Raw genomic sequence first — 11,854 nt, forward strand, 5'->3', positions numbered from 1 at the left:
TTCCACAGACTGAATAATTCGGGAACAGATATCTGGTCACCCCCTACCCATTCACTATTTGTCCTAGACAGGATAAAAAATTCCAGTTTTTATTTATTTAAAAAGACCAATAAGAGGGAAGAGGGAGGGGGCTGCAAGGTTTATCCTGAGAAAGTGCCAGAGCCCCTGCCCCTTCAGGGCCCAGGCAGGGCATGGGACACATTTTTCCTGGAAACAAAGATTTAGAAAGAATTCCAACAAATTGTTGCACAAAACACCCCTGAAAACGGAGAGAACCTTTGGTCACCGAATCCCCTGGCCAAGCAGTGCCCAGGGCAAGCTGGCAGAGTCCATCCACAACCCACTGCTCACTGAGGGCAGGGCAGCTGGCTCAGTCCTCCTCGTCCTCCTCGCTGTCCTCCCCCTCATCATCTGCAGCTCGTTTCCTTTTCTCTCCATGCTGGGGTTCTGAAGGTATGGAAGCAAACCAGCGTCAAAAGAAGGAACAGAGCCCAGAGGACCCACACTGACATGCAGAGAGCAAGCAGGCTAGTTAGGGTTATCAAGAATTCAGAGGCACCCTCCCACCCAAGGCCTCTAGAATTCAGAGGGAGTTCACCAGAACTGGGCTGGAGGAAAAACAAAGCAGGAAGGGCCGGGCCGGGCTCAAGGGGTGGGGCTGAGCAGAGAGCCCGCCCCACCCTGGTCTGCTAGAATTCTTAGCTGCCTCCCAGGAATCATGCCATGGGCAATGAGAGGGGGCAAGGCAACACTGCCAGGCCCCTTAACCCATCCCCTACTTGGCACACCTCTAGGAGGAAGCTTAGAGTTGGGTTCCATGCAGTCAGGACTCACCTTCTCCCTCTTCCTCTTCATCCTCTTCTCCATCATCATCTTCATCCTCCTCATCCTCCTGCAGGGTTGGGGGAGAAGAAAGGCAGGAGTGAACTTAAGAATAACAGTGCTTGGGGGAAAAGCCAGCCTGACCCTCCCTCTCAATTTTAGGTGAGGAAGTCCAAACCAAGAGGGGGGAAAGACATGCCCAGGGGGGGCAAAGCAAGGGGCAGAAACAGACACCAACCCCAAGTCTTCAGCTTTGTCCCCCACCCCATAGTGAGGTCCAGGATAGTGAGCCCCAGGCACAGTGTATGGGTCCTCATGTTAGGTGGAAGGAGGCCCCCACCTCGGCTTCGATCCCCTTCCCAGGGAGGGCTGCCCAGTCCGCACCTCATCCTCCACCCCATCCTCTTCCTCGTCCTCCTCCTCCTCGTCCTCCTCCTCATCTTCTTCTCCATCAACATCTTCATCATCCTCATCTTCCTCCTCATCAATTACATCCTCATCAAGTTCCTCTTCCTCCTCGTCCTCTTCCTCTTCTTCACCTATCACTGACAACAGAGAGTTGGTGACCAAATAACCAGGGCTCCCTGGCTCCAAAGGGTGACTGCCTAGGTGAACTTGGCTGTGCCTTGATTTCCCCATCTACGTACTGAGGCAGTCCATCCTCACTTGACAGCAAAGACCAAAATAGTGACTGGGAAAGGGGGCTGGGGCTTCAAAATTGAAGGCTAGAAGGCCTCCCTTGGCAAATCCTCACCTTCCCCATTCTCCCCGCAAACGCTGTCCAGGCCCTCAGCCTCAGGGTCAGAGTCTGGAGCTTCCTTGTCATCGACATCATAGCCATCGAGGTAGGTGAGCTGGGGCAAGAGGGCAAACACACTCTCCCGGTAGCTCATCAACATGGTCACATCGCATTTGAAAAGGTCCAGGCTCTTGAGGTTCGGCAGCTTTTTCTACAAGGAGCAGAGAGCACAGGTAGAACTCCAGGCCTTAATCCCACCCCACCCTAGACCCAGTACTGTTTGGGAAGCTTGACCTACCCAACCCCTGGCCAAGGGTGCCCCAGCAGTCTGGAACATTCCAAGAAAACTGCAAAGAGCCAAGAGAGGACCTGAGGCAGGAGACGTGCCTTGGGCCAAAGAAAGGGCAAGGGCAAGTTTCTGATGGAGCACCTTATGTGCAAAAGTCAAAGCTAATCACCTCTGGGGAAGTAAGAATTTAGGTAAGGACCAGTCCTAGCCCTCAGTGAACAGTCTAATAAGGGGTTGGAGTCTAGGCAGGCTCACCAGGGGCTCCAGTGTGTTGATGTCCTTGATCTTGTTCCCACTCAGGTTTAGCTGGACCAGGCTGGGTGTTCGTTCCGCCAGGACCTCCAGGCCTCCAGAGAGATGGTTATCACTGAGCTCCAACTGTGGGGCCCAGACAGAACAGTCAGGGGCCCTGACCTTCCATCTCCACTCCCAGGGGGGCCACCTGCCTTTCATCCCCCACCCCTGCTTAGGACTTCCCAATCTCTGGTGTCTCCACCCCTCAATCTCTCCTTCCCCATGCCACCTTTCGAAGTCGGGGAAGCTTGGGTAGGTTGGCCAAAGACACAAGGTTGATGTCGACCATGCTGAGAAACTCAAGATTTTCAAATTCTGAAGACAGGCCCCCAATCTTTCCATCATCTGAGAAGCAGTTATCCAAGACTAGATCCTTCACCTGGGGGTGAAGAACAACATCAGTCATCTCCAAACCTGTGAGGCTCCATCCCAACCAGGACCCCCCCTCCATGGTGTCTGGGTCTCAGACCATCCAAGCCCAACCTCCAGCGTGCCCCCCCCCAAAGTCCAAATCCAGTCAAGCCCACAATCCCCCTCCTGTCCAACTCAGATTATCCTGGCTCCAGTTACACCTCACACCCACCATCACCCCCCAGCCCTAATTCTAAACTGCAAGTTTAAACCGCTTCACTCTCTCTGGATGATCCTCCAAACCCCTCAAGCCAGCCCAGCTCTGGTCACCTCCCAAAGACCAGAACAGCCAAGAATGGCTCAGTCACTCCAGGCCCTGGCTCTAACCACCCTAAACTTAGGTCATTCTGGGCTCCTGTCCACACATCCTGGCTCATCTTAGTCCTTGTGATTCCAGAGAAAGCAGGCCCAGGAAGCCTCCGAGCTGGGCTCAGGTCTTTATAAGGACAGAAGACCCCAAAGCCTCACTTTCTCTCCTCTAATGAACGCCAAGCCCTGGGCAGCCTAAAGGAATCCTTCATCTCAAGTTCTGGACCTGAACTTGAGACCACTCGTTCCTAAGACCAAAGGCTCAATTTCAGAGCTGAGAGACTGGGGGGAGGGGGGAAGATGGCAAGATTTACTAAAGGAAAAGCCGAGCATGGCCCCTCCACCTTCCCAACCTCCGAGCCAGGGCCCCACGTGTAGCCGTCTTCCGCTTAAATGCCCCCGTGCTGACTCTGGGAAGCTCTAGCCGGGGTCCTGCCGCCCGCTCCCCACCATCTGCCCGCCCCGGCCCCGGCTACCAACCCCAGGCCCTTCTCTGCAGGCTTCCCAACCCCATGTCCCCGCGCCAGACTTCCCAGCTCGTAGCTCGGGCCCTAAGCGCCAAACCCGGGATCTCCTAGCGCACGTTCGGTCCCCGGACCCCAGGCCTCCAAGCTCCAAGTCCGGGGTCTTCTGGCTCGCGTTTGCACCCCGGGCCTTCAACGCCCAAGCACGGGATCTCGCAGCGCACGGCCGGGCCGGCCGGCCTCCGGGGCCCATGTGCCGAGCCTTGAAGGCCACGTCCCCGGGTCTCGGAGCCCGCTCTCCCCGGCCTCCCTCCCGGGCCTTGTGCGCCCCGGATCTCGGTGCCCCCGCCGCCGGCCTCCGGCGTCCGCGTGGGGCCTAGAGGCCCACGGCTCCGGATCTCGGCGCCCCGGGCCCGCAGTCGGGCCCCGATCCCCCCGGCCCCGGCCCCCGCGCGCCTGCCCACGTGCGGCGCCCCCAGCCCCGGGCCCACGTGCTCCGGCCCGCGCGGGCCTCACCTCCCCCGGCTTCCTGTTCCGCAGCTCCAGCGTAACCCGCCTCTTGATGTCCATGGCCGCGCAGCCCGAGCCCAGCCCAGCCAGGGAGCCCCGAGAGCCCCGAGAGCCGCCGCCGCCGGGGAGACCGCCAGGAAGGCGCCAAAGGCACACAAAGGGGCGGGGGGAGGAGATCGCGCCCCCGAGGGCCCCGGAGCGCGTTCCCGGGCGGCCCAGCCCGGCCCCAACGCGCCCTCTGCTGGCCCCGGAGCGCCAAACCCCAGCCCCCCACGCGCGGCCCCGCCCCCGCAGCGCCTCCTGCTGGCCCAGGAGCACCAACCCCACCCCAACAAGCCACGGCGGGCTTGGCTTTTCGCCGCGCCAGTGCGGCTGTCCCGAGAATGACCCCACAGCTCCCTCTGCCGGTATCACCGCACCAACCTCTCCCTCACAGGGCAGCCCCGCCCCTCCCAGCGCGGGGCCCCGCCCCCAAGGCGCCCCCTGCTGTGCCGGAGCGTCCACACCTCATCTCCCGGCGCGGGGCTTCGCCCCTCCCAGCGCACGGCCCCGCCCCCAAGGCGCCCCCTGCTGTGCCGGAGCGTCCACACCTCGTCTCCCGGAGCGGGGCTTCGCCCCTCCCAGCGCGGGGCCCCGCCCCCAAGGCGCCCCCTGCTGTGCCGGAGCGTCCACACCTCATCTCCCGGCGCGGGGCTTCGCCCCTCCCAGCGCACGGCCCCGCCCCCAAGGCGCCCCCTGCTGTGCCGGAGCGTCCACACCTCGTCTCCCGGAGCGGGGCTTCGCCCCTCCCAGCGCACGGCCCCGCCCCCAAGGCGCCCCCTGCTGTGCCGGAGCGTCCACACCTCGTCTCCCGGAGCGGGGCTTCGCCCCTCCCAGCGCACGGCCCCGCCCCCAAGGCGCCCCCTGCTGTGCCGGAGCGTCCACACCTCGTCTCCCGGAGCGGGACTTCGCCCCTCCCAGCGCGGGGCCCCGCCTCGCCTAGCGGGCCTTCCGTCTACGCAGCCTCCTGCCGGCAGCGGGGCGTACCCCGGCCTTCCGCGGCCGGTGACCCCAACGAGCCTGCGCTCGGAAAGCCTCCCCCTTGGGGCCCCGTCCGCCCCTGCTGGCCAGGAGCGCGGCCCTGGTGCCCGAGGCTGGCACGCCCCCTGCCATCCCGGAGAGCTTCGTGCAGCCCCCCTGGGGGGGCCCTGGCACGGAGGAAGAGGAGGAGGGAGGTCGGGGCTCCTCCGCGCGGGCGTGCCCTTTCCCCACCTAGGGCAGCAGTGCCCGTCATTCCAGAGGCTGGCATTTGAGATTTCATTGGTACAGGGAACTCCCAGGGGAGGAAACTCCATCTACCAGTGCAAGTCTGCACCTGGATGACAGTCCTAGAGGTTGGCCTAGAGCGCTGTGACCTTAAATGCCTTGCTCAGTGGCGCAAGCAGTGTGTAACCGAGGCAGGGTTTGAACCCAGAACCCAGGTCTCCCTGGCTGATAGAAGGGGCCATCCCTCCTCCCGCTTCTCCCAGGACCGCTGTCTAGCTTCTCTTTCTGGGTCTTCCCCGTTTAGAATGTAAGCCCCTTCCGTGTACAGGTCATCTTGGTTGCTTGTATTTGTCTCCGTAGCCCTTGGTACCGTGCCTGGCACATAGTAGGTGCTTAATAAATGCCTATCCATTGTTCTAGCTGTTTACCTACCCACCTGTCCATTAGGATGTGTTCTCCATCGGAATGCTAGACCTGAAATCAGGACAGGCTGTTGTGGACAATTTTTATCTAAGTGATTCTGGGCAAGTCACTTAACAGCTGTTTCTTCATCTGTAAAAACGGGGATGATGAGAGAGAGTACCCAAGGCTGTTGTGAGGATGAAATTAAATAATATTTGTAAGGCCGTATATAGCACGTTGAGATTTGCAGAGTACCTGAACGAAGCCCGGGAAACTACCACAGAGATAGAGGTAAATGGTCTTCCCAGCTCCAAGACCAGCAGGGCACCACGCCGCCTCTTCATGACCCTTTCCCTGATCAGGTTCTGTCCTCTTTTTTCTTCTCCAGCAGGAGACTGGCCTATATGTACTCCATGACTGACTGTGGTAGTTGGAGAAGCCCCTCTCATAAACCATTCATGGTCAGATAAAAGATTGATAACCAATTATTTATTAAGCACTTATTATGTGCCAAGCATTGTGCTAAGGGAACAACAATAAAAGTTTACATTCTATCAAAGGTGGCAGTTCACATCCATATACTACACAATAATACGAGGTTAATTTCCAGGGTGGGAAGGAGAAGGAGGCATAAGCAGCTTGAAGGATCAGGAAAAGCCTTTTATAGGAGCTGGTGTCCCAACTGAAAAAAAAACAATTAGAGATTCTAAAAGGCAGATACCAGAGGAAGGAGAGCATTTCTAGGCAAGGGGGACACCTGGTGCAAAGGCGTGGAGATGAGATACTGAGGTTCTTTTGTGAGGAACAGGAAGAAGGCTAAATTAGCATGTGTCAAGGAGAGTATGTTTTAAGTCAAGAAAGGTAGATTTAAGGCTGGTTGTAAAGTGCTTTGAGCACCAAACAGGAGCCTGTATTTGATCTGAGAAGTGCTTAGTACCCACTGGAGCTTACTGAGCAAGGGAGGGACTTGGCTGGGCCGGTGCTTTACGAATATTGCTTCATTGGTTGTAGCAGTACACACTTATAATCCTGTTATTGGAAAAGGCTTGAGGCTGGTGGATCACTTGAACTTGAGTTCTGAGCTATTAAAGTTCTGAGTAGAGCTCAGAGAAAGCTAGGTAGATGAAACCCTGGGCTCGAAGTCAAGAAACACGAGTTCAAATCTGGCCTCAGACACTTGCTAACTGTGTGACCTTGGGCAAGTCAATTAACCTCTCTGTTGAGAGAAATTATTATTAATAACCAATCAATATGGGAGTGGGGACACACCAGAGTTTTTTTCTCATCCAGAATCTCCTCATTCAGAAAGTAGTCCTGATAGGTTATCCAGGCCATCTTTGAAGGACCTGGCAGATGATGAGATTGGATTAACATTCTGCTCAGTCTTGGGCCAGACTTCACCCAACTGGGATAGCTTAATCTAATTTAGTTGAATTTCAGTTCACTGTTCAACTATGTAAGTGGCCTGGATGGAGGTGGATACCCTTATCTAGATTGCCTGAGGTAGGTATGCTGGATGGAGATGAGTTTCTGTCCAAGAGTGAAAAAAAAGAGTACAGGGCCTCCAGCTTCTCATTAGAATAAGCCCATCTCTCATTATAATATTCATTCTTTCATTCATCGTTAACTAATTGGAGTTGATTTCTACCTGTCAGGAATACCCACTCTTCCAAGGGGATTAAAATGGTCAGCAGCCCACAGCATTCCTCATTTTATTGATTATTTGCTAGCCATAATTAATAGATTGCTAATTGTCCAGAAATTATGTTTCTCAGGCTTTTCCTTCAACACACTGTACCTCATTACTTCAAATGCAAAATAAAGATTTTACAGCATCCACCTTATAGGGAGGATCAAATAGATCATATATATATATGTTTATAACCCTTAAAAGCTGTATTTCAAGGTACTCACTGAGATGTTGGTGACCAAATATCCTTGAATCTCCGTGGGAACACCTGGGTTTCCAATGCCCCTGAACTGTGACAATTTCCATGGAAAGTCTCTGCAGAGTCAACAAGGTATAGGGCTGGGAGTCAGAAAACTTGATTCTGCTTCCAGCTCTGTCACACTGGGCAAGTGCCTTCCCCTTTATGGGCCTGTTTCCCTAACTGTGTCATAGGAACATTGGACCCTGTGACCTCTCAGGTCTAACATTTTAAGGTTTTGTGATCCCACTGCCAGCAACTTAGGTGGCCTCTTCGAGGAAGGAGGATGATCTTAGTTAGGGAAGCTCCACTCAGCCATGGGAACCAGCAGTGGCCATGGGATGCCAGGTTCAAAATCAAGCACAGAAGGAAGCATTCTGTGGGTGATTTGGCTAGCCTAGGAGCAGGGAACCTGTGGCTTTGAGACCACATGTAACCTTCTAGATACTCAAGTGCATCCTTTTTAAAAACTGCAACTTAAGGATCTAGAAGGCCACAGGTTCCCCACCTCTGGGCTAGGGCTTCTTCTAGGCCTGGATCCTCAGTGATTCAGTGCCTTATCTAGTGATTGGAGGATCCTCTACCTACTCTTCCAGGGGTACCCTCCATCCCTAGATTACTGTAAGAACAATATTCTTAATATAAAGTGTCCAAATAAAGTTTTCTTTCATTTTAGCTTGAGGTTGGCTTCCAAGTCCCATGGCTCTTCCTCTGTGGGCTAACCACTCTGGACTCTTGCCTCGATTCACATGTAGACAGCTCTCTGCTCTTGCTCCATGTCTCAGCTCATGGGGACTGCTCTACTCCGAAGATTCTGTCTCTGAAAAAACAAAGCTAAGGAGGGAAACAACAATACAGCACCATTATCTCAATTCACTCATAAAGACCAACAGACAGGGCTTCTGTCTGAGAAATCTGATTGTTTAGAGCTCACTTGCACATATCTGATTGGTTAAAACTCTCTCTACAATATATGTACTCTGTTTCTAGTTAAAGATCCCTGATTAATCAAAGGCAAAATTCAGTCAGAGGCACTTGATTGTCTAAAACAAAAACAACAAAAGATCCTACTTTGCTTGCCCTTACAGGTGGTCACAATAGGTAAATAAAGCCCCACTTGCTACACAAGACTTTTCCTAATTCCCTCTAGTTGTTATGTCCTACTTATTTTGCATATACTCCCTGTGACATATACTAGGCAAATCACCTAGCCCTAGGCAACAACCTAAGACTGCAAATTGCTCTGAGTCACAGATCAGCATGGGTAGAGGGACTTTTATTACTTGGAATTTCCTGCACCAATTAAATTACATGTCTACATGAAATAAGAACTATATATATGCAAAATAAACCATAGACATATACATATTCACTCATTTCTTTAAAATCTATACAATGATTGTAACAGGGTATGACATGCCTGTCTGCTAATTCCAGGGCCCTAGAGGAGAGGCACTATTTAATTGTGTAATTATATTTCCTACACCAGGCACACAGTAAGTGTTTAATGAAGGCTTGTAGAATGTGTAGAATGAACTGAATGAATGAATTAATGTCATAACATTGAAAGAGAGGATCAAAAGATATTTTAGGGAACTTATGAATATGTCAAACTGATACATTCTCCAATGAATGTGGTCAAAGAATGTGGACAAACAATTCTCAAAAGAAAAATTGCAAATTCTAAACATATGAAATACTGCTCGAAATCACTTATGAAAAGAAAAATGCAAACCAAAACAGCTCTGAAATTTTACCACATACCCTGCAAGTTGGCAAAGATCACAAAAGATGGGATGGTCACTGGTCAAAGGAGTTTTGGAAAGACAAGTGCACTTCTACCCTGTTGGTGGAGCAGTGAATTGGTTGAACTACTACTGGCAAAAACAATTTGAATTATACTTAAAAAAAAAATTAACTCACTACCTATTCTCAGCAGTACAAAACTCCAAGACAACTCTGAAGGACTTATAATAAAAAATGCTATCCATACCCAGAGAAAGAACTGAAGGTGTCTGAATACAGATTGAGGTATATACTATTTTCTCACTTTATTTTTCTTGAGTTTTTTCTATGTTTTCTTTCACAACATGACTATTATGGATATGTTTTGCATGACTACACATATATAACATACAGAACTGTCTTCTCAATGGGGGTGGGAGGTGGGGAGGGATGGAGAGAATTTCGAACTTAGAGTTTTAAAAATGAATGTTGAAAATTGTTTTTACGTGTAATTGGGGAAAAAAAATACTAAATAAACAATTTTTAAAAAATAAAGTCACTAACCTGTTCATAGCCTTTGAACCAGAGTTCCCACTGCTAGGCAGAGATACACCTCAAAGAGATCAAAGGTAGAAAGAAAGGCCTCATCAGCATCAACATATTTATAGCTGCACTTCACAATAATATCAAAGCACTGGAAACAAAAGATCTAGTGACTGGGGGATAGATAAACTGATTGGGACGGAATGTTAGCACACTGTAAGAAGTGATGAAATCAGAAAAGCAAGGGAAAACTCTTATACAGAAGTTCGCTGTTGCGAAATGAAGCAGGAAAACAGTAGACACAATGATTGCGACACTGTAAATGAGAGAACATTGATAAAAAAATGAAACTCGGTGCTATGTAATTATAAGGACAAAAGTCTGCAAAAATAAAACAGGCAAGAAAATGCATCTAGCTACTATTTTTAGAGGTGGAGGAAGACAGGTACAGAAAATGCATACATTGTTAGTCTTGATTGAGGTGTTGGTTGATTTTGCTGATTTGCTTTTGTTTCTTGCTTTTTCAAAATCTTTGTAACAAAGAGGTGGATCATTTGTTGATAATAAGGTAGGGGTAATATTTAGAAATGAAGGTGATGTGAAGATATAGCATTTTTAGGAAAAGATCCATATGCATAAAAATATTTCCAACAGCCCTTTATGTGGTAGCACACACTCAGAACACTGGTCCTTCCTTTCAGTCATCAATTAAGAGTAGATTGATGCAAAGTGAAGTTAAATAGAACCAGGAAAACTATACACAATGACTAGAACAATGTAAATAGAAAGAGCAGAAGATGAAAATGAATGTTATGTCATTAAAATGATCAAGCTTCACCCTGGAAAGTAGATGAGAAGATGCATCTTCCTAAATTCTTTGCCTAAGTGAAAGACTATGGGTGTAGAACATTGTATTTTCTGTCAGATTCTTTAGGTGTGAGTTAGTTTGACTGAAACACTTTTTTCCCCTCTTTTTTAAATTCTTACAAGGGATGACGGGCTGAGTTGGGGGGAAGGGGAAGGATATATTTGGAAATGAAGGTAATATAAGAACAAAAGAGATTAACAAAAATTAAACTTAAAAAAATGAGTTTGGATCCAGTAATCACAGGAAGAATATCTGGAGGACTTTACTCTCCCAACTCTTCCCCCATCCCTTACACAATCCTGAGACATATCCCATAAAGAAGCTTCCCCCTCCAAAAAAAAGCAAAAGATCACTTATAAGCCTCCTATGACCTTGGGAGACTATCTTGTAAGTCGAGCCTGAATTCTCTGTACTTACTCTAAATTGGTTCAGTCATCTTAAGCTACTGGATCTTATATCTATAGATCAGAGAGTCTGTAGCATTCTTGAATCAGTTTGAAGTTTGAATCCCAAAGGTCCTTAGGTCAGAGTCAGAGGGTAAGTAGGTCAGGGTAAATAGGTAAGTGGGTTTTAGAATCTTTGGGTCAAGGGTTTCTTAGACCAGTGGGTCACTGGGTAGGAAGATTCTCAGATAGATGGGCCAGTAATTCATTAGGTCAGCACTATACATCTAGTCCCATTTTTTCTCATGAGTTCTGATCCAACCACATCTCTAATTGCCTGATGGACATCACCACTCAGAGGTCCTACCAACCATTAAAATTTAGCAGGCTTCACATGGAACTTAGCTTCTCTTTTCTCAAATGTTTGTTACCACCAGCACTTAGCACAATATCTTACCCATTCAGTTATCCCTTTCACACCATGACTTTCCCTATTGTGGTTTTAATATATTGTGGGTTAGCATAAGAAATTAAATGGGAATTTTTGGAGAGTTTGGTGGAAGCAACAGATGACATGTGAAGGTCAGCAGATGACAACAGAAAAAGTTTAGAAACTCAGAAATGCACAAAATACATGTATAATATTATATATAATATCAATATAATGTAACATCAACCCAAATTTTACAATAAGGTACTATAAGCACCTCTTAAAAGCAAAAGAAAAGATTCAGACTTCTTCTCTAGTATGAAAGGAGGGTCAAAAGAATTATACTTAGATTTTCCAGATTTCAGGAGCACCATACCCTTAATCCCCTCCATGTGGAAGGGATAAGTATAGGAGGTACTTAATAAATGTCAACTGAATTGAACTGAAGTTCAGTAAGTCCATTCGTTCAGGCCATTGGGTCAGGGGATGAAA

At 49.6% G+C, this 11,854-nt stretch overlaps 1 protein-coding gene and 1 long non-coding RNA gene across 3 annotated transcripts; both read right to left on the reverse strand.

Annotated features, from left to right (window-relative positions):
* Positions 1 to 73: 73 nt before the first annotated feature.
* Positions 74 to 4,256, reverse strand: LOC140499469 (acidic leucine-rich nuclear phosphoprotein 32 family member B-like). Of its 2 annotated transcripts, none has more exons than XM_072600928.1 (7): positions 3,845 to 4,256; positions 2,374 to 2,523; positions 2,106 to 2,228; positions 1,577 to 1,772; positions 1,207 to 1,367; positions 835 to 892; positions 74 to 447 (listed from the first exon to the last, which is right to left on the reverse strand). In XM_072600928.1, exons 1-7 carry the CDS (start codon positions 3,896 to 3,898, stop codon positions 371 to 373), a joined length of 819 nt encoding a protein of 272 aa, XP_072457029.1. In that variant the 5' UTR covers positions 3,899 to 4,256; the 3' UTR covers positions 74 to 370. The 2 variants fall into 2 exon arrangements, with proteins under 2 accessions (XP_072457029.1, XP_072457030.1); XM_072600929.1 differs by having other exon boundaries at positions 1,207 to 1,361; positions 3,845 to 4,168.
* Positions 4,257 to 6,005: 1,749 nt separating this feature from the next.
* Positions 6,006 to 10,078, reverse strand: LOC140499471 (uncharacterized). The gene is made up of 3 exons (XR_011965456.1): positions 9,703 to 10,078; positions 7,400 to 8,247; positions 6,006 to 6,167 (listed from the first exon to the last, which is right to left on the reverse strand). It is a non-coding gene; the product is annotated as an uncharacterized lncRNA (long non-coding RNA).
* Between the last annotated feature and the right edge of the window lie 1,776 nt (positions 10,079 to 11,854).

Source organism: Notamacropus eugenii, chromosome 4 (genome assembly GCF_028372415.1).
Source record: "Notamacropus eugenii isolate mMacEug1 chromosome 4, mMacEug1.pri_v2, whole genome shotgun sequence".
Classification (NCBI taxonomy): domain Eukaryota; kingdom Metazoa; phylum Chordata; class Mammalia; order Diprotodontia; family Macropodidae; genus Notamacropus; species Notamacropus eugenii.

Excerpts from the sequence above, each read along its gene's own strand:
- LOC140499469 (XM_072600928.1), bottom strand. The coding sequence starts at position 3,898 with ATGGACATCAAGAGGCGGGTTACGCTGGAGCTGCGGAACAGGAAGCCG. Across the intron at positions 2,229-2,373 it reads AGCTTCCCCGACTTCGAAAG|TTGGAGCTCAGTGATAACCA; the intron begins GTGGCATGGGGA and ends TGGGCCCCACAG. Across the intron at positions 893-1,206 it reads AGGATGGGGTGGAGGATGAG|GAGGATGAGGAGGATGAAGA; the intron begins GTGCGGACTGGG and ends CCAACCCTGCAG.